Here is a 27,725-nt window from a genome sequence, read left to right on the forward strand (position 1 = left end):
CTCATTTGGTCTGACCATTTTTCACCAAACTAAGAAAAAAGGTGACTTCTGGCTTTGGATAAGTTCTAAGTACAATACTGAAAATATCAATTTACATTAGCATCCCAAAGCCCAAATATATCCTTATGACCTCAATGTAAAGATTTCCATTTGGCCCCATGCTCAATATACTATGCCTTTCTGCAGATCTCCCAGTCTAACACAAGGCTATAAACAGCTTTTTCAACCCTTCAGCATGACAGAGCAAAGCAATGAAAGAATGAACAGAGAAGGGCTTTCAAATAGGGGTACAAAGCAAGACAAGTCCTCAGAACAGACAGGTCCTTCACAATCCCAATCTCCTATTCACAAGGCTGAAGGTCCTCATAACAGGGAGTTTCTCGTTCCCCCCAGTTCCTTTTTAGAGTCTGAGTGACAAAATTCTCCTCAGATACACATGACAAATATGCAGCAGCACCGTATGTGTGGCTCCTAGGAGAAAACCATGCCTTGCCAGGAAGCCAGAGAGCGCAGATGCGTCATGTGAATCAAAGCAGAACCCTTTTTCTCATATCTACACAAAATAGGTAATGTCCTATTTTCAACTGATGCCAAACCCCATTAATTTTAGACAGCTCACGTGTTCACACATACAGAAATAGTCACATAAGCAGGAGAGGCTTGGCAGGGCAAGCAGTCAGCTACAGGCACAGGGGGTGTCTCAGCAGACACAGTGCCAGTTATTTAGAGCTACACATCACAGTGACGAAATTCTGCCGCACAACTGGTAAAAAAGGCCACAACTAAGCATTGGGATTTGGGGCCCTGTTTGGCAGCAGGAGCGCACACTGGCTAGGTGGGATTCGATTTGTCCAAAGTGAGCCCAATTCTCTGATGGTGCTACTGCAATTCAAGAGAAACACATGAGTAACTCTTTGTTCTGCTCCCCCAAGAATAAAGGATCCTTACGCTGGGACTGGGACACCACTTTAGCGCGGCTGCGACCTCGGGTGTCGGCAGGCGTGGAGGTGACACTGGTGGCACTGCCAGAGCTCTGCCTCCTGGTGCGGATCCGGCCTGGAGGGATGCAAACACAGTCACGCTGTTAACAAGGCTCTTACAAAGGCAGCAGCAGCAGCGTCTAACACACTATGCACACAATAAGCCAGGGTACAAAAGAAATTTTCTGGGAGAGGCAACACCTTTTATTATGCTGGCTGAGATGCAGGGGAGGGAGTGGAAACAGCCACAGCCCATAATCCAAAATCTTCTCTGCTTTCTGTAATGCTATCAGCCAGTTTAATTAAAAAAATATTACCTCTCCATAGCTTTTGCTCCTGTTCTATAGTAGCTTCTTTACAAGGGATCAACAACAAAAAATTTCAAGTCTCCTAAACGCAGCTTCCTGTATCAAATTATTACTTTCTGACAAGGTGATCACCCTTTCAGAGACAGGTGTGACAGATGCCCTCCCAAATTCCATCGCTGGGATTTCCAACTAGCTGTCTGGTGCTTTATATCCTGCTCCACCTGCACAGGCTGGCAGGCACTCCTGTGACAGTCTGTCAACACAGCCTGACCACACTTTTATTTCAGGCTCATTGAATTTTCCCTGCTGTTAACAGGTCCCTCATATTTATCCAAGATCAGTGCAACTTTACTTGTAATGGAGAGCCCTATTTAACATAATCAGTGTTGAGGAAAACAGATTCTGTGTGACTTCTCTTTATTTAAGCAAAGAATGGATAAAAAGTCCCAAAGTGTTCTCAGTCCTTGTTCTGTCCTTTCCTCATGGAAAAGCCACTGAAATTTGAGCTAGGAAAGCTTACGGGGTCATCAGTTCATCCCTTTCCTGGGGTAGGGTTGTTTCCTACAGAATGCTCTTTCCAGTGCAATGCTTCAATTATCTGTCTCTAGTTAATGGGAAAGAAATTATAATTAAGAGTAACACAAAGAAAGCCTCCATCAATACTTTTCCACTCAGTTCTTAGCCAAGACTGAAGTTCTTTTCTCAGGACTCATGCCAGTACTATCCTGCATTCAGAGGATGACTTCCAGGCTCAGGCACAATAATGAAAGGAAAAAACCCACAGCAGGTAAGAGAAGTCTAGACAACTGCACCCAGTGGTTATAGATACTCATCTCCTACCCCTCTGTCTCCACCATAAGCATAACAGAGATATATGAACAGGGAAACACACACACTTCCCTCCCAAAAAAACCCACTTCACATAAGGCACACATGCAGGACAAGACAATGGCAAGCAGCCCAGACAGAGCAGTTGGGAGCTATGTTCCTTCTCTGAGCTCTCAAAATATTCATAACATGGTCTGAAAGCTTCTGCTAGACCCAAAGTGACAAGGAGATGCCTAACTTTGAGAAGAAAGGGTAAATTTGTTTGCAAGGAAAAAAGCCTACAGGACAGCTCTACTTTAAACCTCTTTACCAGCACCTAGTTTTAAAAGAGCTGAGTAGGCAAAGTACAGGGAAGTACATTCAAACAAGTGTTTATAGACGAGGAAGGAATCATCAGCAGAAAACTGGGAAAATACAAACAAAACTTTTTAACCACTGGCTCAACTGAACAAGCTCTGAGCAAACCCACGTGGGTCCAACAGCCATAAAACTGGCTGCTGATGTCTTCTTCACCACAAGCAAGGCTGCAGATTCCTCTGCTCTAGGGCATTCTTGCCCCTTACAAAGGGTCAGCCTGATGCACTGCCAGAGGCAAGCTCTAGAGCTCTCTGCAAGGCAGATCCCACCCCGTGCAAGTTTGGCACAGCTCCACACAGGTGAGCAGAGCCACCCTGTCACTTGTTGATGAGGTGGACCCAAAGCCCAACACAGGCTCCAAGGCAGGCAGGCATGGGGAAGGAGGCAGGCAGACATCATGCTCCTCTCAGAAACCTCAAGGCTTCCCTTCACTTCTGTCAGGAAGGCGTCACAGTAAGACAAGAATTTAAACCTGACCATCTTAGGAACCAGCAATGGAATTCATTTACATCCTTCCAGAAGGCCAGTGGGAGGCCTTGGCATTGCAGGAAGTCCTAGGGGGAAATCAAGCTGAAATTCAACACTACACAGTAACAGGCAGTACTGGAAGACACATTTAGTGATGTGCATGGGCCAAGAATGGGTGAGAAGGGACTGATGTCTCCTCCTCCTACACAAAGGCCACTTAAGACCCTCAAAATTTTCTGGATTTTTCTACATTTACGCAAGTTGTTTTTTTTTTTTCTTGTATCTTCATCATTAGGTGACTAAGAAGGGGAAAACTGGCATAAGATGTGTGACTTTTCCAACTTATGAAAAACAAAGTCTAAAATAATATATGAAGTGGAACTGAGATTCTGAAACCATTTCTAGAGGCTTAAAAAAATTAAACAGAACTAAGAGAAACTTAATTAACATGTGATTATCAACAGGACTGGAAGAAGAAAACTCAGCCCTATTTTGAAACACATGAGGGCTGGTGGACAGATTCCTACCAATTTCAGCAGTTTCTGAATGAATGAACAAATGCCCAGGAACAAAATTCTGCTTCCTTTTGGACCGGTACATTTGCACACTGATTTAGGCCTACTGGGTGTCAGAGAGAACAGTGTGAGAGGAGACGCTCTTCTTCCACAGTCAGAACAGAGTCCAAATGCTGATACAGATTTTCTCATCCTTCAAAAAATGCTGAAAAGCATTTGGACTAACACTGCACTGGACTTGCCTTGTGCAAATGGATTTTTAATATATATTATACCAAGTACAACCTGCATATATAGTAGGTAATACATACAACACAAATGTGGCTACTACATTCCCCCAGGAATTTCATTTGCAAACAAGAATCTGCACTCACATCCAAGAGATATTTGCACACAGGACTATGTGTGTGGTTTTATCTCTATCATTCTAACCCAGACATAAAAACTCATTTCAAGCAGGACCAGAAATATAATATCAAGTAAGCTATTTAGAATGTTTCTTGTTCTTAAATTCAAGCAAACACCTCCCCTCCCAAAACTTCTTTGCTTTCAAGTGGGTTTGTTTCCATATCTAGTTCAAACTACAGATGTAGCAATCCATATTTCACAACCATTATTTTTCTGCTGCTTTTAAAAGTATTTCTGCATTCGAACAACAACAGCACAGCAATGGAATAGATAAAGACTGCCCCAAAATGGTTTCCAAAAACCATGAAACTATTTCCATAAAAAAGCTCTTGATCTAAATTTGACATGTGACACAGTGCTGTTGGTACAGAAAAGATTTTGAAAGATTCCACATAAATGTGTTAAGAAACCATTTCTGGATTTTTAAGAGGTTTTGGTTTTATTTTTTAAAGCTATTCTCATCTTTACAACTATGGTTCGGAATCAACCCTGAAATGTCTAACAAATGCCTAAAACTAGAAAGGTTGTTTTGTTTTGTTCTTTTTCAGAAGAGGAACAAATTAAGGAAGTTTCTACGATAACATTTGTGCTTTACAAGAGGCTTCACCTGGCAGGTTGAGTCCTCTGCGTGGATACTGCAGTATCCCCACCCCCAGTGCACAGAACAGCCTAAGGCTTTGTGACACTTAGTCTGCATATCACACTGAAGAAAATGGTTTTCAAATAGTCTAGAAATGGTATGCAACAGCTTCACAACTCACTTTAATGAATTCCATGCAGTGAATAGGGACACCTACAACCACACAAGTTATACATGGACTCACTGGGGCAATGATGGTCTCTCCAGGGATCATATTAATGCATTTAGGTTACCCAACACTGGGGTTTTTGCCCCACTTGGAGAAAAACATTCCTGAAAGAGCCTCTAAACCCTAGCTGTATCACTGCTAAATAACACACGGGCATGGGAGACACACACAGAAATCAACTAAAAACATAGATAATATTTAAAGAACTTTTTACAACCTCTATCAGAATGGTTTCCATGCATATTTAGCACTTCTGCAATGACAGAAAGACCTGACTCTGCACAATGATTTTCCCTGAGAAGCACTTGATCCTTATTGGAAACCATCAGGCTGTGCTGCCTCAGGGTTTTACATGAGATCTCCCTTCAAAGCAGAGGGCTCAGTGAACACTCCACTTTACCCTACACAAACAAACACAGCCAAATCAACTCAGCAGTTGCAATGGGATGGAGCAAGAAAAGCAAAAAACCTACTACCCAAGCAATTCTGTGTAAGGTACCACTGTCAGTCATGACTTTGAATCAAGCCTCACTCTTAAGGACAAGGGACAGCTTTAAGGCAGAGAAGAAAACAGGAATGGTGATTTCTTTCAACTTGTGTTACTCCTAAAGCCTTTGATAATGCACTCAAGGTGTCTACCTGAGCCTAAGTTATCTGAAAACTGTAACAAACCCCACTTTATTGCCTTTCTGGTGAATACAAAAACTATTAAAAATGTGCCACTGACTGCAAACTGCTGATTTTGTTGTGAGCTTGCCAATCACAGGTCAAACCACCATTTATGCTTTCCCATTTGGAGAAAGGCTTTGTCTGAAGGGCTTGACTTCATGCTTGCTTTGAAAAAAAAGTAACACAAATACTCTGAACCATTCTAATTAATGAAAGCATTATGCAGCCTTTTAAAATATTACTTGAAAAGCTGTTTCATGATAAAATAAACAGAAACTTTTCTAATGTTTTCTTTTTAGTCAGGTATAACAAACATGGCACAAAGGCCACCTCCCTAGCAGCACTGGCTGTGAAGATCAAGACTGTAAAGGTTTATCTCTTTCTGTGTGTAAAGCCCTTAATACAGTTCAGAAGATCCCCATGCATGAAGAGTCTGGGCAATCAAGGCACATCTGTGCACTGCATGAAGACCTGCACGAACCTCACTGGAATACAGACTCACCTGCCTTTCCACAAGGAGGTGCATTCCTACAGCATTTGCCAATTGTTGGGATGTCACAATTTCAAACCAAAGGACTGATACTCAGCTCTTAGCTGGTATTCTTGCACTGACATCACCTACTCTATCTTGTTCCATGAGGAGAACCAAGGGCAAAGCAGAAGGGGACTGCCAAGTCCACACAATGCTGGCTCCCAGCTGAGGGGAATGAGCAGGATTTTACAATGTAGCTACAGAAAGCCATGATGGGAACCAGACTGCAGATTTAATGTCAAGCTGAACCACACAAAATAACACAGGAATTTTCTCTTAAATTACTTACTGGTGACATGCAAAAAACCCCAAACAAACCACAGGAGCACGACTGTAGATGACATTTCTGCTTTATGTCCTGTTTCCAGAGCAAGAGGATGTTTTTTCCTAACCCCACCCTCTTAATTTTTACATTTATGTCAAGAATACAAAGTTTTATCTTCCCTGCGGTTCCTGAGTCAATCTGCAAGATCACAGAGTTGGCAGAAGACCTTACTCAGTTTCATTATTCAGTGAAGGACATACTCAATCCTGAATAAAGGGTTTTTTGCCTCAACTACCTCAAAGGAAAAAGATGAAGAGTTTCAAACAGTGATTAAACTCATTCCTGAAGTGCTCTAGCTATAGCATACTGAGTTTTAATTCTCCCTGATCCTCCTCATCAAAGAAGAGAGAATCCTACGGCAAAAAAAAGGGATAAGACTTGGTATCTAAAACTGAGGGGACAGCAAACTCAGGTTCTGAAAGTTCATCTCTATCTTCCCTGCCCCAAGCAACTTGCTGGTTTCTATTACAGATTTTTACCAAATCCAATCTGCTCCTAATATAACTGAATTGAAAACAGTAACCAAATAAAACCCCCACCCTTCTGCATCATGACAATAAAGTATTTAATAAACTAAAAATAGAGGTATTGCACAGGACAGCTGTTGTAACAGGCCTCTGCAAACATTATTACAGCCAAGGAGAGGATTGAAAGCTGGTATTTCATATAAAACATTAAACCCTCAACATTTCAAATGTAGGCCAAAAATAGATAGGTTTGAAAACTAAGACAAAAAAAAAAAAAAAAAAAAAAAAGAAAAAAAAAGAAAAGCATCAACAATTAAAAAGAAAGGAAGAATAAAAGAGATCAGTTATTACAACAACCTGGAATTTTCATCTAACTCATGCCTGATTTAGAAATACAGGTCTCAGGTGAACTTCATATTCCTTATCACTGACAGATCACAAAGCAAAAATACTTCCTGCTCAAGATGAGATGTAGCTCCTCTCTCAACACTAAGTACTATTTCCAAAAATGGTACAGACCTTTTCTTCCAAATAATAAATCAACGTGTCACTAATAGTAAAGAAAATAACACAGATGTCACAACAGCACAGTGGCACTTCTCAGATCACCACATCCAAATACAAGCAGCCATCAAAGATATGAGCACAGTCCCACAAGACAGTAATAGATCCCTTGAAAAGAGACTTGCACTGGGAAAAAAGGCTTTGCTGCAGAGTGTGGTATCTCCATTCTGTGTAAAAAACATTTTTGTTTCCAACTGCTGTCTACCTCAGAAAAAGTAATTTCCCAGTGATCTTTTTTTGCTGAAGAAATAAGAAATAAAGAACAAGTTTTGACAACGAGCCAGAAAAACAGACTGGGATCCTTCCCAAACTAGCAGGCTCAGTGTTCTAGTATAAAAAGCCTTTCCTCCAACTGTCTTTGGTGTAAGCCATCTCACTCAGACAGTTAGCAACAAAAAGAGAGAGGTCAGGTTTAAAGAGGTTGACTAAATATTCCTTCCCTAGAGATCATTGTTTACTGTCCTCATTTTTCTGCCATGTGATCATCTCATTCAATTCTCTCACTGCCCAGTCTCTTCCCGAAAGCATTTGGCAGTTGTGACCTGAGCTTTGGATGGAAAAACACAGCAAACCTTTACACATCAAGGAGAAAAGAAATCACAAGCCTTGTGTTGTTTGGGAGTTTTTTGGGGTTTTTTTTTTGGTTGAGGTTTTTTTAGTCAATACACAGGTCACCTTGAACCAGAAGCAGAGCTTTAAATAGAGAAACCCACACAATAACTTAGTGACCAGAGTCATAAAAGCAGACTAATGGTTTTTAGTAGGGAGGAGCTCAAAGAGAAAGTGAAGAATACCCCATGGCATCAAAATGAGCAGGACAACCATGCAACACTTCATGCAGGTCACCAGTGAACATGGATGAGAACCAGGTAACACTTTGAGAACAGAGACCAGGTAGGGTAGAACGACTGTGGACACACCTCAGTTACACAGAGACTGCTTACCCTCAGGTTTACTGGTAGTACCATCTTTAGGCAAATTAAAGAAAAGTAAGGACAGGGTTAATAGGGAAAAATCAGTAACATCAACAGAAGTGGGCACTATATATTAGCTAAATAAATATGCAAAAAAAATTAATACAATTAAAGAAATGAAAAAAGTTGGACCAAGCAGCAAATCAAACCTTGATGTATCAGAAGGAAACACTTGCAGGTTTTCCCTCCTGCAACAACCAACCTTTGCCCAACTCCATTTTCATTGTTTGCCTCACCATTTCTCTTATGGAAATGTGCAGGTGATAAATGTCCCTACTAGCTAAAAAGGAAGCAGGATCCTTCAGGAGCAGCCATGCTTGCATCACTTAAGAGTGAATTTGCTACTTTTCTCTTAGAGCCTGGTTAAAGAACAAGACTGACACTGGATTCAGTCTATAAGCTTCAAGGACCAAGTCACCTCTAAGCAGATAATTCCTCCCTCTTCATTCTTCCTTATGAATCAAGACTGTTTGAAGCCAGTTTAGCCACTGAAGCCAGAGTGCAGCACAACTCAAAAGTGGCTGCATCTGTAAGCCCACCATCATGGGATCAACTTCACATTCTGTAATTACACTTCCACTGCAATGTATCTGCATCTTGAACCAAGTAAGAACAGTTTAAATCAGAGTAAGAATTCAACTTCTGAACTGAATACAGCCAATACACCTAAGCCAAGGTAAAGCATTTCAGATGTGAAAGAAACCTGTCTGAAAATCGAATCCATAAAAATCATCCCTATATAATTCACCACTTACTTTTGAACAGGTTAAAGAGCAAATGCCCTAGACTGAAAGAAGAAACTCCTCAACCCCTCTCAGTGAAGACAATGTACACAGCTTAAATCAAGAGCACAGACCCCTGAGTTTCTTCCCTGTTGTAAAGGTAGACCGATGACAAGTCTGGGATTAGATTAGTGTAAAATCAGCAGAATGAGGAAGGAGCTCAGATGATCAGCTCTGCTCACAACTGAGATGAAGCTCAGCAAATACGATGTCAACAACTGCCTTGCACTTCCTCCTCCGTGACACCCTCAATGGCAACTCCAGGAGAGAAAGATCCAATGCAAAGTTTGTTTTAAGAAACCCTGAGACACCTGAAGGCGATACACAATGCTCTGAGGGAATAATGTGACATGTGGCTATAATCCAAAGAGTCAGCATAAGGAACAGATACTTATATCCTGTCTGATGACATGGCAAGGCTGACCTCCTCTTTGCTTCTCCATCTTTCTCCTTTGTGAAACAGAAAGGGAGCAAACTCAACTAAGATGTACTATTCAAAGCATAAAACAATGGAAAAGCAGTTTCAGGAAAGGAGGGAAGGAAAAGAAGGAAAAGAGACAGGGGAACACGTCAAAAGGAATTGAGTAGCATTGTCCTCAATCTGTGAGACGCAGATTATTACACAATTCAAAAATGTTGCTTCAAGTCACTTCAGTTGTTTTATTTTTTTTCCTTAATCCCAAAGGGCAAGAGATCACACACTGATCCTGGAGAGCTGGTAACTATCTCAGAGGCACGTTCTTCTAGTCAGAGTTTATTATTCCAATAAAACTGCGAGGCACTAAAGGAAGCTAACTGCAATTGTAGAACAGTAGATTTACCTAGTGATGCGTATGACCCTGGGGGTAAGGCTGCAGCAGAACTGAAGGGGGTGGATGCTCCAGCAGACGTCACTTTTGACTTGGCACTAGCTGCTGCATTCACATCGACGTCACTGCGGGATCGCTGCAGAGATCCTGGTGTTGACACAGATTTTGTACTTACTGTAGATGCTGCAGATGGGAGTGGGAGATCCAGAATAAAGAAGATTAATTTTTTGAGCTGTGTGCTTCAAAGAGCCTGACAAGCAGTTTAAAGTACTATTTTTAACACTCCCTGCTGGCACTGAAATACCTCAACTAAGAATGCTTTATCAGGGCAATGTGGGCTTCCCCACACTGCCTGCAAAGATATTTCATCAATACTGCCCTGATACTACCTTTAAGAACTTGATAAAGTTCTAAAAGCTTAAATGATAAGATAAAAAGGCTGTCAGGCCAGTAAAAAGAAATTTCTAACAGAGTCTAGATGGGAAAGTTCAACCACAGTACCCATCACTGGCACGTAAGAGTTGCTGGCCAAAACAGACCTGCAGGTCCTTCAGTCCAGGTTCTAATAACTTCCTTCCCAACACCTCATCTTCTCATGAGGATCGTTGTTCCCATCACTTGTTGATGCTCACCCTCTTAAGCATGAAGCTTGACTACTCAGCTGCAAGCAAACATGCATTTGTGTGCACAGTCAAGTAGGTTACACAACAACATCTCCTTGAATCAAAGGTATCCGTAGTTAAAGAAAAACCAGCCAGAAACCCGACCTTGGTCAGGTGTAAAAGGCAGCTTATCTTTTACCAACAAAGTTTTGTCTATTATATTCTATATTAAAATGCATCATTTAGATTACTGTATGCATTTACTTAGGACAGAAAAGCTGTACCTAAATATTCCATCTGACAAGAAAAACAGATTAGCAATGAGATGGAAATCAACACTGTAGGACTTGTGTGTAGACACCTCCAGTAAGTGCTGAAACCACAGAGAATAAATAACAAAAATTGTAAAACTGAAGGCACTATTAGACTAGGTAGCTGCAAGTCTTAGCATCAGCAGCAGTTTATTCAAGCTATTACAAAGCATACCTTGGCTACAATTTTCAAAGCTTTTTATGCTTCCCTTCAAGCGTAAGAAATTATTGATTTACTAACTTCTTATAAAAGCATTATTTTATCAGCAGCTGATGTGCAGAATATGGTGTAAAATCCAAGAGTAATTAAAATTTCTACATTCTGAGCTGCTGTTTTTTACTGAGCAGTAAACAGTGATCAAAGTTGGTTTTTGATTATCACAATGTCACACTTCCTCAGCAACACCTGAGCACATTTTTCAGCTCCTGTTCTCACCTCTTGATGTTGTACTTCCAGTAGGACTTCTTTTGGCAGACAGTGGACGGCTGGAAGTTAATACAAACACTTATTAAAACAAAAACTTTATATTTCAGTCATCAAGAGCAGTACAATTCTGTTCCCTCAGTACACAATTAAGTTAACAGGAAATTATTTATATGCAGGAATAAACTACCAAAGCTTGTTGTTCAAGAATACAGCATCACCATGAAATTATTTATAAAAGCATTAAGAAATAAATTAGTACTCACATTATTTGTAAAAAAAAAAAAAAAAAAAAAAAAATTTTAAGAACATTTTTTGTAGAATTAAAAAGTCACACCAGTAAGTTACAGATATTTTCATATAGGTCTTACACTTAAATCACACACATTTGGAGACTAAGTTGACTGTATATCTGAGAGTAGATAAAATACATAAGAGTTACATATTGATTCTGCAGTTACAACTCAAGTTTGTAATTTCTTTTCTTTTATCTGGAAAAAGACAGACTTAAACCTCTAGGATTAATGCTTAAGGCAGAACTTCAATCTAAGCCCTGTTTTAAGCACCTGAAAGGAATAACTAACATTATCTGCTGAGCACAAATAGCTTCCTAGAAAACTATTTATGGAGTCAAGATAATAATTATATTTTAAAGCTAGTACAGGGTTTTTTTGTTCATACAATGTTGGGTAAAAAAACCCCAAATAAACAAACAAACAAACAGATCTATTTTGGAGTAACCAAGTATAGAGTGCAAATAATGACCAGATGAGCCAAAGCAATGTGATGGCTCCCTTCAGTTTAATGGAGCTGTCTGTCAGCAGTTGGTCAGATGGAGAGGCAGTGACACAGAAAGCCTTACTTGAGACTCTCCTGGGAGCTGGAGGAGGAGCGATCCGACTGTGGCAGGGACACGATGCTGTCAGAGTTCTTCAGGTGGGACTGCAGGGCCTTCTGGTAGGAAGACTCCAAGGTGTGGTACAAATGCTCAGCCTCTCTGCTGAAGTGACTGTGGAAACCCCAGTAGCACCTGGAATGAGGCACAGCACTGTGAACACCCCCTTGTCACGCTTTAGGGGCTGTGGCACAAAGGCACAGCCAGGGCCCTTCTCACTATACCCATCAGTGGGGCCAATGCCCAGCCATTTCCAAGCTCCTACTGCCCTGACACATTTAAGACAAACAGCTTTTTCAACCATTGTATTGCTCAAACAGCTGCACAAAGACAAAGCAAATAAAAAAAACATTTGGTGCATTTGTTGTAAAAGCAGGAGTAGCCAACAAAGCTGCATTAGGGAAGAAGCCCTCATCCCCCCAGCTGTCTACTGCACATGGGAGACTGCAGGCCCACCAGACTGACACTAGTTTGGGACTGGGTGTGCAGCAGCTACTTCAAAGCCAGCCAAAGGCAGAACACACATGAATGGGCCTGACTGAGGAAAACACCAGCTGCTGTTTCCTTCCTGAAGTTTAACCAACAGGTCCCCAAGAATGCTGCAGAGACATGTCTCTGTACTGAGCTGAGGCTGCTGCCTGTCTTTTTGGAAAAAAAAAAAAACAAAAAACAAACCAACAAGAAAAAGGAAAGAGATGCTCACGTGCACTTCAAATCAGTGCCATGATGAAAATAAAAGAGCATTTTAAGATGAGGGAAGAATTCCTCCTGGCTGATGGCTAAACACCATTCACTCTTGAGGCACAAAGGAGATGAAGACTCTCAGTACTTTTCAAGGGGCAACTAATGGGCAGTTCAAAAGTAAGATCATCAGATCAAATGAATCAAGAATTGTTTGCATGTGACAGTCAGTCCTCAGAGAAGCCACATGCACTCTCCCATCACAAGAAGAAAACAAATTTCTGTCTCACAATCAGCCACACTACTATTGAATAAACATGGGAAGAGAGAATTAAGCATGCTCTCTGAAGTCCCATGCCATTCTCCTTGCTGTCTATTCAGCTTAACTAGTCACCTGCTGTGAAGTCTCAGTGACTACTGTAATTTTCAGTGATGGACATGCTGCCTTTCAAAAGGATTTAAGCATCCTACTGTGAAACACCACTGCTTAAAACACAGCATTTAGATTAATAAAATTTATTATTCATTGTTTTTATGTTTTACACTATCCTCTTTCTGCAGAAAAATGTTCCTGTAGTGTTCTGTTCAGAAAAGCAGGACCCTGGTACACAGCACACTACTGTAAGTATGATCATACTAATGGAAATGCATAAGATCTTCAAAAGAATAAAATCAATTTCAAATATTAAAATTTCCTACAGATATACACAATTTTTTTTTCACTGTCATAAAATACTACCCTAATTTAGGATACCATTTAGCAGTGTACTAGCACAAGGACTTTGATTTCAAGAGTAGCAAATAACAATAGAATAGGCTACCTCAGTGGGATGGGACCTCTAAGAGACATCTAGTCCAGCTGCCTGACCAATTCAGAGCTGACCAAAAGTTGAAGTCTGTTGTTAAGGACATTATCCAAGTGCCCCTGAATCAGGCCTGGGGCATTGACCATTTCTGTAGGAACCCTGTTCCAGCGTTTGACCCCTCTCTTGGTAGAGAAATCTTTCCTGATGTCCAGCCAGAACTTCCCCTGACAGAGTTTTAAAGCATTCCCACCTGTCTACCACTAGATCACAGGAAGAAAGGATCAGCACCTCCTTCTCTGTTTCCCCTCCACAAGGAACTGTACAGAATGGTTACCCCTCCCTTTTTTCCATCAACTGGGAAGTCAGGAGAATGTATCTTAACTGGATTTTTGTCTCAACTATTCAGTATCACTGACTCATAAAACAGGGACAAAGAAGGGGAGGAAGAAAAAACACCAACAACAGCTTCCACTTACTTTCTTGCCTCTATCCTAGCTTCAGAGTCTGCATCATGAATTCCCTTCTTTATTGTTTCAGCCAACACTGATATGTGTCTGAAATAAGAAAGAAAATATTATCCAGCAGTTCAGAAAGACGTGCCACACTTATAAAGAAATGACTAATTTGATTTTGCCTTGGTTTCTGAGAACAAACAGTTCACTACATCCTTTCATTGCAATCAAGGATCTTTTGTGCCCTTTATTTATTTATTCTTAAAAGTCAGTTTTATTTCATCTACACTGCTGTCTAGGAAACAGCAAGCAGCATCCTTCACAGACCTTTACTTAACTATCCAAACTGCCTTGATTCTAGAACAGTCTTCTAACCCCTAGTCTTGTGCACTCTAGGGCTAAGCCTCTCTTTGCACAATTACTTCAGCTAGTCACAAGTCTGAAGTAATGTAGACGTCTCAGAAGCTCCTGATAAGACATGCAGCAGACTTCACCTCACCATCTCACTTCAGGGTGCAAAAGGAGAAAAAAATTGTTAAACAAAAGTTATTGAGTTCAGGGATTTGCTGAGCCAGGTTTTCCAAGGCTGGCATAGGAGACATACTCACCAGACTCTGACAGAACTACAGAACAAACAGTGTATGTGCATACGTGCTGGTTTTGAGTGGCAAAAACATCTCTACTACAGCTACCTACTATGATCTTCTCTTCTAAATGATCCTTTCTCCAGAATGGCCCAGGAAATTATCTCCTTCTCCCCAGATAAGTAGGAGAGAACAAACTCACTTGTATTCAGAACTTACCTTTCTAAGGAGTGTGTTTGCCACTCCTGCAACAGCAAGTCTAAAAATTCAAAGCAGCGCCTGAGAAAAGAGAGAAGAAATGCTGAGTTTAAGTCAATTGGGGCACACTGGCTTTGCCATACCTGACTGTGAAAAACAGCCATGTTTGCTTAGGAAACGTTTTGGGACGTCAAAATTCAGTATTAACCCTAATAAAAATATCAACAGCTCTAAAATCATTAATAAACAGTCAGAAGTATTAGTTGGAGGCAGCTTGCTACAGGGAAGTGTGAAGAGAGGAATTGCCATAAAACAATCCTGGAAGCTTCCTTTTTCATTAAACAGGATAAGGCCCAGGAGATTGACACTGACACTCTGTACCTCTTAGTCCAGGCTTCACACAGAAACCTCACAGTTTGCCTCACGTGGGGAGAGACCTTCCCTCTTTACTCTCCCTTTGTCACTTCAAGAACCTTAAGGCACAAGTGTGCTGAAATGTGTTCAAGGTTTGTCACCAAATACAGCAACCAAAAAGCCCTTCCTTTTGTCCAACTCAAAGAGAGCCAGTTAATGCATAAGGAGGAGACAAGAGTCTCCCAATGAGGTAGTGGACTGAAGCACTTAGATTCCAAGTGCAGAAAGGATCATTAGACCATTCAGTCCAACTTCCCTTCCAGATGATGTTTTCCTGTAAGACTGATTTACTGGCTCAAAGAAAACAAGCCACTCTAACAGCCAGCAGTGGGGAATAGGAACGTGTCTGTAAAAATGCCAACATAGTATGTTGTTATAACAACGTGTAAGGACAACAATTAATTTAAAAAACATTTCTTCTTGTGGAAAAATGCCTTTTCCTCTCTGCAGTGATGCAGTTTGTGCAGAATAGCTGACTTTGAATTTGAACTCAAATCAAGGACAAGAATGAGATTCATGTTATAGTAAGTGTTTGCAACCCTTTTCACAAATAACAACAAATACATTCACATTTTCAGAAAGCATCTATTTACTAGGAAAAACCAGTAAATGCAAAGTAAATTCTCACCTTCTAACTGCAACAGACTTGGAGGTACAATTACTGGTTATGATGGGTATTAACCGAGGGATGTGCGTGTGCTGGAAGTAAAGAAACAAGAACAGGAAGAAATCTTTACACAACAATTCCACAGAATGAAAGACCATCTCTTTCAGCCACCTGAGCCCATTTCTCAGATCCTTATTGTTGCTCAATGCTTAAAAATGGAACTGCTAGATAAAGGAACACTAACAGATATGGACAGATTTTTAATATCAAAAATACTTTACAATTTATCAGCTAAAATACCTTTAAGAAATACTTAATTTTCTTCTATAACGACACTCTCTAGTGAGTCAAGTAGCTGAAGTCACTGCAGGAGGATCTGAACTGCCAATGGTGACAATTTTAGAGACATTAGGCTACCTACAGCTTACCCAATGAATCACTAGGCAGAAATCACCACTGTGAGCTAAGACTTTTGAGAAACATGGACTGTCTGTGAGGTATTTTAGAGCATAATGAAGAGGATGAGTCTGTGCTGCAAGGCTGGTCTAACACCCTTTCAAAGAAAAATGTTTGCTCAGCTCTTAGAGAGATGGAAATATCTTGCCCTGCAAAAAGAAACATTTCCCCTACTATCTTGGCAGAGCTTAACAAGCATCATCTGCACAAGGCTGCAGAACATCTGAAACAGCCAAACCCAACACAATCAGAAAAGTAGATTAGGCATGAATCTTATTTTTATTGCAGCAGCATTCATATTTCATCAGAAACACTGCAGTGTTTGGAAATCATAAAACTGTTCTCTTTTGATGTATACTTACTCGAATGATTAATCTAACTGCTACAACACCAGAAGTGGCCATGACTTTGGCACTATTTGGAATTAGGTTAAAAATTGTTGGCATGATGGCTTCTGCCCCATGGTCAAACTTGTTTCCCAGAACTGATGACAAATGTCTGAAAAACAGAATGAAGTCATGCTGGTAAGTGAGCTGAAGATAAAGCAAGTCAGACTTGTACAGAACATGTGACATAAGCACATCTGACATCTCAATCTTTGCAACTGTCACCTCCTCTCCAACTCCAAAGGACAGATAACACCATGTTTCAAAAAACAGTTCCTTTCCTTTCATTTCAAACTTGTGTCCTATATTCATCTGAACCCTGAGAAACAGTAAGGTCAGCATAAAATAAAGTAACTAGCATAGCTAAAAATTTATTATCAAACAAATAAGGTGATAGAATATTTTTTGTTAGTTTATATTACAACTTCTCTGAAGCTCTCTATTTTAAAAAAAAAACAACATGTCAGGAACCATGTCACTGCAGCACACTTTTTCTTGAGTATTTCACAAAGGATAGACCATTGGAAATAAAAACTAGCTCAATCTGAACCAGAACAAAACATAAACATTTCCAGCTTTATTGTTCAGTGCTTCCCTACTTGTGCATGAAGGCATAGCTTGCTCATTCATTCTGTGCATCCCACATCAGCATTATTTAGTATTTAGGAACACAGCTTGGCAGAATTACAATTAGTGGCCTACATGATGGAGTTTCAAACAGATGCATACAAGTCATATTCTAGCTTTAACTATTTAGCACTAGCTGCATCCTAATTGTGTTTTAACCAATGCCTGTTCCTTTCCTTCTACATCCCATTTTAAACACACACAGAAAATAAACTCACCCCAAGGTGATACAAGCCTCTCTGACAACTTGAGAGCGCAGGTCTTTAGCAGATAATTTAAATGCTCCATCCAAAAGTCTTAAGTGCTGGAAGAAGTTATCATATTCTGCAGCTCCAGCCAAAAGTAAGGAGCGGATCTTTTTCAACTGTTAGGAGTATAAAGAAATCAGTGACTGTTAATGAGCAGCAAATAAAAGGACAGCTCAAGACCAATACCTGGTTCCAGGTTTCTTTGTGCAATTATTCATCTACATGCACTGAAGAAGTTGATTCTTGATGTCCAAGCAATTTTATTATTTCCTATCTTATATTCAACCCATGGTTAGTTAACATACTAAGTACAATAAGCTAAACAGCCTTGCTAACTTACAGAAATCCAGAAGTGTTGCATTCAGCTATTCAAATTGTATCATTAATAATCCAAACAATATTTTTTTTAACTAAAAGGTATATTAAACATTCCCCTTTGCTCTCTTATTTACAGCAGCTTCTAATGTTTAGGTAATCTCACAGCTGACTCTTGTGTTTAAAAGATATCTAGACTTAAAGGGCATGGTTCACACTCAGGCCCGGGTAATAATGACTTATACCCAGAATGTGTCCATTGACTTCATTAAAACAGTTATCTGGCTCTAGCAGAAGGGGAACCTTGACCCCATCAAAATGGGAAATTTCCTATTAATATTACAGGGACCACCATCTCACCCTACAGGCAATCCTCTGACACCACCTTCACAGGCCCTCCCATGCACCAGTGCATCAGCACATGGGCTCAATTTCAGCTCCCTGTTACTCAGTACAGAAATAAAATTAAACGGAAGTAAGCTGAATCAGCCCAGTCTGCCACTCAGATCTGTAATACAGGGTCTGACAGACATGGCAAAGCTGCTACACCAGTGATGAAAGTCTACTGTGTGTAGACAAGACTGTGCATCTATTTGAATCATGAAAACCCAGCTCACCTCAGTAAATAGTATTTGGTCTTGACATGCATATAACATCCAATTTTCCACACTTCCCACAGTCATATTTATTTATTCAAAACTTAAGTGTGTAGATTGTTGCTGAATTATTTTACACCTTCCTTTTGCAGAAGTATAAATAAGTTCTCTCTAAGCAAAGTAATTTTCTGCCTTATCAGGTAAGTTTTAAAATATTCTGAGTAAGACTTGACATTTTGATTTTAGCACCTGCTAGCAAATTTCTAGCTTTGAACCTGGATTTGCTGCACAACTTCCAGTTCAACCTGATGCTGTCTCAACAGACTCTTGTATACCAAATAGCAATTTCCCTCACAAATGTGGCTTAAATTCAGTCTCACAAGGAAACATTTCCCTCAAGTTTGGTGGAACACAACAGGTGCTCACCACTAAAACTGCATTCCAGCCTTAGTCCAAGGTTTTCTCAGTACCCTCAGTGGGATTAAGCTCAGTGTAGAAAAAGCTTCTATTAATAGAGATCCTATCTAAATTCACTACTTACCGCAGAAACTCTCTGTTCCCAGTCATGTTTATCATCTGATAGGATCTCTCTGATCTTGTTTATGGATTCCTCAAGATCCCGGCTGGAATAAATCTACAAATTGAAATACAGAGTAGCACCATAATGCAGGATTTACTCCATAAAATCAGATTATTTCCCAACTACATTCTTATGTCCTTTGCACCTCAATGCTTAAACATCATGTGCTAGCCTTGGACACAACTGACTTCTCGCAATGCATGGAATTTATACCCATTGCCTGCAACTAAAAATTTAAAAATTATCACGAGATGATTAAAGGATTGTATTGCATTATTTTACTATAGTTTCACAATTTTAAGCAACATTCCTGCAGCTACTAGTGGCTATATTAGTCAAAACCTACAGAAGATCATGAGTAGACACATGTGCTGTTCAGCAGTCCCAAATATAAAGCTCCAGTGAAGGAGAGGGGATACATGATGCATCTTGGCTATCCAGCTAAATCAGCAAACATGCAGTTTTCACACTCACAACAGCAGTGCTCCCCGAGTCATAAGTCACCTTTACAGCTTTCAGTTCCCAGAGGGTTTCACATAAACTACTAGCACACCCCACCATTTAAAACCTGCCTCCCTTCAACTTCTAACCTGCTTTCCCCTTAAAGATTTGCCAACATCACAATGAAGCACAATTTACCAGTGATTAGCATGAGATCCTATATCCACCTTCTGCTTTTTAGTACAGCATGGTTTAACAGTTTACTTACCTGAACTGTAGGGACATCTTCAAATGCCTTAATGAAGTCTTCTTCATCCACAGCACCTGCTCCCTCTTTGGCTGCTGACACACAAATGAAAAAGGCTTTTCAATCTTGTTATCAACAAGAGAATCAATTAAGAAAGCACCAGCTATCAAGGCACTTAATCAGGAGAAAGTTCACTACCCATGCAGCCTGGGAGTGCTGCAGATGTAATGAAAGCAGAGGCAGGGAAATTCAATGCCAGGCACTGGTGAGACATTCATGGCATCCTTCAACTCACAGGCACACAGGGCACATTAGGGAAGTCATTACAGTAGTCACTCAACAGTTAGGGGACACAGTCTGAAAGATGAAAGGGAATACTTACTTTAATTATATGGGAGACTTTATTTTAAAGGATTTAATCCCATCTATAATAGATGAAGGTGGAGATCTGACAGGTGCACAAACAGATGAACGATAAGGAAGATAAACAGTCTCTGGAATACTAATCAGATTAGAGACTGCCTGATATAGGGAACTTTCTCCCTTTCCCTAGGACACATATAAAATTAGAGCTACATGTAAAATAATTGCTAACATTCAGAATGACTGATCAGTATCCTTTTTGCACCTTCATTACCAGAAATGCCCAAAGGTCTTAAAAGAAAGCCAGCGTGTCAGGTTTAGACTGCATGGGCTGAAGTGTGGCTATATAGTTTATGTAGCTCTAAGCAGCTCCAGTTCAGACAGAGTTGAAACTACAAAGGCAAAAATCTACACACTGGAGCACCAACATGATTTACTCACAACCCTCAGTGCACAACCACACAGGTGCAACCTCTCTCAAAATGCAAAATAAATTATGGGGATATGGGGATTGCTTGGAGATTCATCCTACCAGACTGGCTGTGGCATGCAGAGAACACAGACATAATGACTGCATAAGGAAAAATTTGATACTGGATTCTGGGGGCCAGTCTGGAAGTGCTTGCAAGAAGCTCAGTATAAACACTGTAAATACTTCACAGGCACATTGATTTATACAGGCTATTGGCTTACTTGAAGACTTGGAGCCCAGAGGTGCAGAGCCAAGTCTGCGGGTAGTGCCCATCCCAACTCTGCGTGAGTTTGCAGGGGCCTTTGAAGATGTAGAGGAGCTGGCTGAGGAAGGTCTGTTCCCATCCACGGAGTCTTCATCATCAAAAATTTTATCTGCCAAAAAAACCACACTCAGCTGTAAGACCAATGAAGCAAAGGGATGTCCCAAGGAACATGCCTGTGTTATGGCAAACATGCTACATTTTCCAGCCTGCTCTGCCAGCTCCCATCTCAGCAGTGTCCTCATGCTAAAATCCAGTTAGTCATGGAATGCCACCAGCTCACTGAACCCAATCCTTCACTACTGCAGCCACTATGTTATAAACCATTCAATGAATGCATTCAGATGAAAAGAATGAACTTCAAATCTACAGCAAAAAGATGCAAGCCCCAGAAAATACTTGGGGTGTTGACAGTCTGCAGCTCTCACATTTGTGTCTCCAAGAGCTCTTTTGAAACAGACTGTAGTGAAACTAAGACCACAAGCAAATCCAAGATCCAGCAGCAACTGCCTGCACCAGACCAAGGATAAACAGTCACCCAGGAAAGTTCACATGGCAACACCCATGTTGTTGATGAACCACAGACCATTAATCACAGACCCATCTGGAGCTACAAATCCCCTTTAACTCTTTAACACCAGAGATTCCTTACAAGGAAATACAAAAAGTTTCCCCAAATTCATAAAAACATCATTATAAGGTGCATTAAACCCTATGGAACATTCTGTGTACATCCAACTTCAGCCTCTACCAACAAACATGATCATAAATTAATCAAAAATGAATTACAGCTGCTTTGATTCTCAGTCAAGGTTACTTCAATTCCAAAGGACTGCTTATATTGCAGTTTTACACAGATTAGCTAATTCACTTGAAAAAACAGCCTTAGGTTGAAAGGTGACAAAGCAGTTGGGCAGCTGATATAGATGGAACACGTAATTATTGAGGCCAGAAAGCCAGCTCAGCCCCCATCACTCAGCTTCTCCACAGGAACACTTCATTGAAGATTTGAGATCAGCTTCATGCCCATCCCTCTCCAGCAGCCCAAGGTACACACTCACTCTCCACCAGATTAGGAACATTTCCTTCACAATTTGCACTTGGCAAAAAGTCAAGCAGGTGCTTTAATCCATCCCTGCTCAGGAAAGCATCTGGGGACTTCCAGTAACAAATACAGGCTCCTAGTGAGACACTAATGAGTGAAATTTAATACAGGCTGAGCTTTCTGAAAGTAAAAAAATAACTTGATAACAGTACAGGCATCGTCTTGGGGAGGCAAAAGAACAGGAAGAAAAGCCTGTTTTGTTCTCAGCTCAACCACCTTCAGTTTTCTCTGCCCTAAGTGGCACTGGCTTATTAGCAGCTGGACACAGGAGAACTATCACAGATCATCTAAAAACCTACACACCCCATTTCTGATGTGCAGCAGTGCACATGATGCCATACACCAATCACAACTCAATACTGACATAGCAGGTACACAAAAGCATCCAAAAAGTGAAAACAGGTGGACAAGGACATCTCTTCATTTTGATGTTTAAGATGTCTTGAAATATGGGAAAGGGCTAGGGGAAAAAAGCAACTCTAAAGGAAAGGGGTAAAATAATAACTGTTGTTCTATTACTGTTATTGTACTGTTGTTCAGGAAAAAGTGAACAAGGCAAAAGTGAAAAGAACTTAGATAAATTTCAGGTCACACAGATGAAGAGAGAATATAAACCACAATTAGGATGTGGGCTGTCTCTTTAATACGGTGCCTGAAGGCAGCCATGGAGACCATGCTATCTCCCTATTGACACCAGTCTTGTTCTGACACATGTAATTCAAAACTAATTTGAAAAGAGCTTAGGGAACAATCATGAGAATGATTAAAGGATTAGAAAATATGTTTTTAATTCAATTAAATGAAAATTCTCTGCAAGAGATTGTTTAGTCTAGCCAGATTCCTAATAAGTTGCTTGATTATGTTCTGTGTTAACACAGCTACTGAAGATTTATTAACACAGTTTTCCAATGTGATTTAATAATATTGTTTCTCACCTAATAGAAAAATATACAACAAGGTAACTGGCTAGAGGTTAAAAACAAATTAAATTCCGAGTTGCCTTTTTTCCCCTCTCTTCCCCCCTGCTCCCCCCTCAATTTTTTTCAATAATCACAGGGCTGACCCTCTGTGAGGTAGGGAGGTGCATCACCCAGTGAATTCTACCACAGGCAGTTCTTAAAAAAGCAAAACTGAATTTTTTCCCCCCAAAAGACAGTCTAGTTCAAACAGGAATTATTTCAAAAACACTACTTGGTGTGAGTTGCACCAAGGTCAGGGCCAATCAAAATAAGCTTTAAAATGTGTAATCTCTGAAGCCTCTAGGACAAGGTTTAAGTGATTCAGAAAGACTTGGACAGCCATTCAATCCAAAAACTTCAAGCAAAACTTGTTCCAGGTGCAATTATTTCAAAAGCTCCTATATAAATATTTAGCAAACTATCATTTGACATGTGTGTATTAACAGCCAGGAGCAAGTCGGTTATATTCGAAACAAAAGGTACTTTTAGTGCTTCATAGCCTCTTTCATCAGGTAATAAAATTCTCCATCAGCTGCATTTCAGACTATCTGGATGAAGCCTTAGTTAACTCACTTCCTCTTCTATATGCATTTTTAAAGCCTCAGCCCGCTGAAGGGAGAAGAGGGTGTGGTTTCCTATTTCATATAATAAATCAAAACTAAAAAAAAATCCAGATATTAAAAGCATTGCACTCCTGTAGTATTTTAGCAACTAAACAGACTATAATTTCTTTCTAAAACAGGCTTTTCTGAGCATTAGCAAAAAACACAACACTCCAAAAATCAAACCAGCCCACCCACAGTTCTGGGGATGACTGGATTACAATCGCATCTTCCTGCTCGTTAAGTCTGCAAACTAAGCATTACATATTTATCAAACCAGAAAAACCCTTCAATAACCCAAGAGCATTTTCTCATCTGAGCAGTGCAGAATGACAGCACCACGTTCAGAACTGCACATCAAGTCTGCCAGCAGCACGTGTGCAGAACAGAAAGAGAAACAAAGAACAGAAAGGAACCTGGACACAGGAGTACAGAAAAGAACAGAAAACCAAGCTACTATACATTATTGTTACAGAACCCTTTTTTTTCTTTGCCACCCATTGATTCCTGCTCATAATAATCATTTGAACCAGGATCATATTTTTCATCATATCTGCAAATGGCAAATTCAGCATGGGTGTAACTCTCAGGACAGCAGCTGAGGTGCACTGAAGCAGAATCGGTGCCCCACTCTAACATTAAATAACCATTGACATTCTCCCATCACAAGACACCCCAGTGCTCTTTTATAAGGACCTTACAGTACTCTCTGTCAAAGACATGCCCCTATAAAAGAGGCCTTTGTCTGCTCGCCACTCGGCTGTCTCAGAGACAGAGAGAAGACAATCTGCTTTACGTTTTTCAATTCCTTTACATTATTTAAGAAGAAGAGAAAATTGCTTACAAGTACATATCCTTCTGCAAATAAGCTTCCTCAACATTCCTTCATATTTTCCATAGCGTGCCCAGATGTAAGAGTGCTTCACGGAGCGCCGCAGCTTTCAGTCCACAACATAATCAATCATTGCCCCTCGGATTCATTAAGCATGCTGTCTTCACACGTGGATTTAAACAGCCATGGCCTCTGTCCTCTCTCTCTACGGCTGCAGATCTGCACAATTCTTATTAGCAACACCCATTTCAGCCCAGGAAAGTTGGGTTCACTTCTAGGGAGGAAATTCCCTACTAGCGAGGGGAAGCCAGGACAAATAATCCGGGATGAAGATGAGCTGAGTGTGCCTGGCTCGGTTGCCTTGCACTAGGAGCCAGCCTGACTTTATCCCCTGGGAAGCACTAACAGGAGCATCTCAACAGCTGTCATCATTTGTCCATGACGAATAAATTTAGTCATTATTCATTTTAAAACGTAACCCCTTCAGGTCTGGGCAAGGTGAAAAGTGGGGACAAGAAGCTGCTATTCAGGAACCATGGTAAACAGGGGCCAGCACTTCCCTTGCCTGCACCACCAGCCTGGGACCTTTTAAAGCAGAGCCTCCAATGTCCTTTCCAATGAAAAAAGATGTTTTCTGGCTTTTAAAAACTTTAGTATGTCAGATTCAAATCTTTTAGTTATTTGTGTGTAAGCTTTAGAGAAGACAGATACTCTGTAGTGATGACAGACTGGGAAGAGAGCTTTCCATCATATCTGTTCCTCACAAAGATGCCCTACTATGGTCTTCAGATTCTACTCTGTAAAGGACTAAACTTGTCCTGGGCCCACTGTGCCCACTCATCATCTGTTCCATTTCCAAGCAACAGAGCAGCTGAAACAGGCAGGATGGGTACCTCTTGCATGAATCACCTGCAACACTCTCAGAAGAATCCCTCTTTTGGGTGCAGATGGAAGTGGACAACACCAGAGGAACCTGCCTCCCACCATTTCTATGGCATGCTCCACCAGGAGCAGACAGGTAGCTGCTAAAGCTGACAAACATTACAGCACTTCCAGATTCCATCTCAATCCCCACTAGGTGGACAAAGCCCAGCTCCCTGAAGATCTGAGAGCCCTTTACAAGCCAAGAACACACACCAGCAAAACTACCGATGCCAAAGGAAACACGGTGTGTTCCTCTTTAATCCTTTCTGCCAGGCACAAGTCCATGAGCACTGGACCATATTTTTGAGACAGACACCCCTTTGACATCTCAGCTCATGCCCTCCCCCCAGGGCAGCATCTGGCACCCCCATCTCCAGCTGTGACTTCTGTTGTCACCCTCTGTTGGGTGTCCAAGCGAGACAGCTTCAGCTGAGGTTAGAAGCCTTTTCCTATTAGCACGCATGAAATCCAGGCATGGGTTAGCTGCAAGGCTGTCCAACTCCAACACAGGTGTTGTAGAGGTTTCTCCAGGAAAACGAGTTTATAAACCCACTAAAGATAAAGAGACATGCATATGGTCCTCAGCAGGATTAAGTGTTTAAAAACAAAGGAGTGGCAGCTACAGGCAGAAGTCCATGGGCACAGCACATCATTAAGGTTTCCTGCTTGGCCATCTCCCAGTGTCCCAGCTGCTCTCCCTGGCCCCAGACACAGCTCCTCCTTCCCACTCTCCACACCAGGCAGTGTTTTGCACCTAAAAAGCCACCCACTTGGCCTCAGTGACCCTGGTCAGTCCTGCCAATGCCACCTGCCCCTCTCTCGCCCATCATATCCAGTTATCCCAGCTTGACCCAGTCACCAGCTCCAGTCCCAGCCCACCCCTGCTGCTGCCTTCTGGCACCATGTGCTGAACCACCTCATCTCCTTCACAACTGGCTTTGAAGTGGAGTCCCAAAAACCTGACTTCAGCATGAACTGCTCCAGGGGCTGAACAATGGTAAGGACATGCATATCACCCAGTACCTTGGCTTTTTTTCTCTTATCTCACATATATCACCCTATTTAAACTACAATCCACATTATTATGGGTGGGAGTTTTTCTGAATAAGGTTTCAACAATGCAAGTCTAGTCAATGTATTTATGGCAATAATATATACAATAAACAACAGAGCTGCCATCAGCCACAGGTAAGGTGGTGCTTAGAGACTCAGGCCAAGAATGTCAGGCAAGGCAGGTGCAAAATGCTTTTTGCTTTAATAATTCTTAAACACCACATGCTTTTCATTAATCCCAAATGCTTCCATTTTCCCTCCTTAGCAAGGAAAGCCATCATCGTGTTTGCTGCCTCATTCTGTCTAATCACTACCTAATGAATCTAATAGGTCTTCAACTTTCTTATCACAAAGGAAATGAAAAATCCTCAAAGAAGTAGCACCTGGAATTGTCTTCTGCTCCAAATACATTGTATTTACATATGCTATTGTTCTAATACACACACTGCTTAGACCCAAGCACCCAACTATAGCAATTTCATAGTATTCATGCCTGCCATCTCTCTGTAAGCAGAAGAACATTTAGGCATAGAAATAATTTAAAAAGCACATTCCTGTCTAGTGAGGAACCCTATATTTATTAAACCCATATCAGTATGATAAAATTGACTTTACCAAACTGGTATTAGGAAATTGTTGCACACATTGACCTGACCACATCCAACCCCAGACTAGGCAGACACAAATAAGCATATGGAAAGTAAATTCCAACTTCAATCTGCAAGAATAAGCAACAGCCCAGCAACATCCAAAATCTGCTCTCAGGGACTGGCCTGGTAAGTCAAACAAAATCATCCTGCAGAAGACTGATCTGAAATCATGCAACTTATGATGATTTAAGTTACTTTTCTGAGGGACATTAAAATTTTCAATCCTGGAATCAGATTACTCCAATTTAAGATGTAGCCATGATGGATGGCTGCGGGCATGGTTGAGAACAAGAGTTTTAAAGACTTGAAAACAAGAGACAAATTAAAAGGATGTAATGAGCCTGTTTACTTCAAAACAGAACATTTTTAACCATAATGTTGACAGTATTAATGCCATCATGTCAACAAGTCACAGCATGCCCTCTCTAATAGCATCTATGAGCACTAGCACAACTAAGAGCACAGGAAACAAAATTTTTAAGAAACTTCTGTTCATGAAACACACATGGAAATGGGAGTTTTTAAGAGTTAGTGAAACTGTCACTTAGCCAGTTTTCAGCCATATGAAAATCTCCATTAGCTTTAAGCAGATTTAGAAAAGAGGTGGTACAAATGTTTCACTCCTATCATCTTAATTAAATATCAATAGCAGACAACATAATAACTATGATACTGAGTGAAAGAACACCAGCTCAAATAACCAAAATAATTCACAAAAGCATCAAATATTGAAATAAATTCATTAAGAGCTAGGATTTATAAGTTTCACCAATTACTTTACTACAGTTCATACAGACACCTAAAGAAGAATCAAACACCCATGTGTGAGGAGCTGCAC

General features: G+C 40.7%; 1 protein-coding gene across 1 annotated transcript in view; it reads right to left on the minus strand.

Annotated features, from left to right (window-relative positions):
• CLASP1 (cytoplasmic linker associated protein 1) overlaps nt 1–27,725 on the minus strand; it is a 170,847-nt gene that overhangs the window by 69,640 nt on the left and 73,482 nt on the right. The window contains exons 9-20 of the mRNA XM_077181637.1: nt 20,722–20,874; nt 19,687–19,760; nt 18,939–19,031; nt 17,457–17,602; nt 16,588–16,723; nt 15,791–15,861; nt 14,770–14,829; nt 13,991–14,068; nt 11,995–12,162; nt 11,145–11,194; nt 9,808–9,978; nt 949–1,056 (exon numbers count right to left, since the gene is read on the minus strand). Of these exons, the coding sequence (XP_077037752.1) occupies nt 949–1,056; nt 9,808–9,978; nt 11,145–11,194; nt 11,995–12,162; nt 13,991–14,068; nt 14,770–14,829; nt 15,791–15,861; nt 16,588–16,723; nt 17,457–17,602; nt 18,939–19,031; nt 19,687–19,760; nt 20,722–20,874 (1,308 nt within the window). The remainder of the gene's footprint in view (nt 1–948; nt 1,057–9,807; nt 9,979–11,144; nt 11,195–11,994; nt 12,163–13,990; nt 14,069–14,769; nt 14,830–15,790; nt 15,862–16,587; nt 16,724–17,456; nt 17,603–18,938; nt 19,032–19,686; nt 19,761–20,721; nt 20,875–27,725) is intronic.

The sequence above is a fragment of the Agelaius phoeniceus genome, chromosome 7, assembly GCF_051311805.1.
Source record: "Agelaius phoeniceus isolate bAgePho1 chromosome 7, bAgePho1.hap1, whole genome shotgun sequence".
NCBI lineage: Eukaryota > Metazoa > Chordata > Aves > Passeriformes > Icteridae > Agelaius > Agelaius phoeniceus.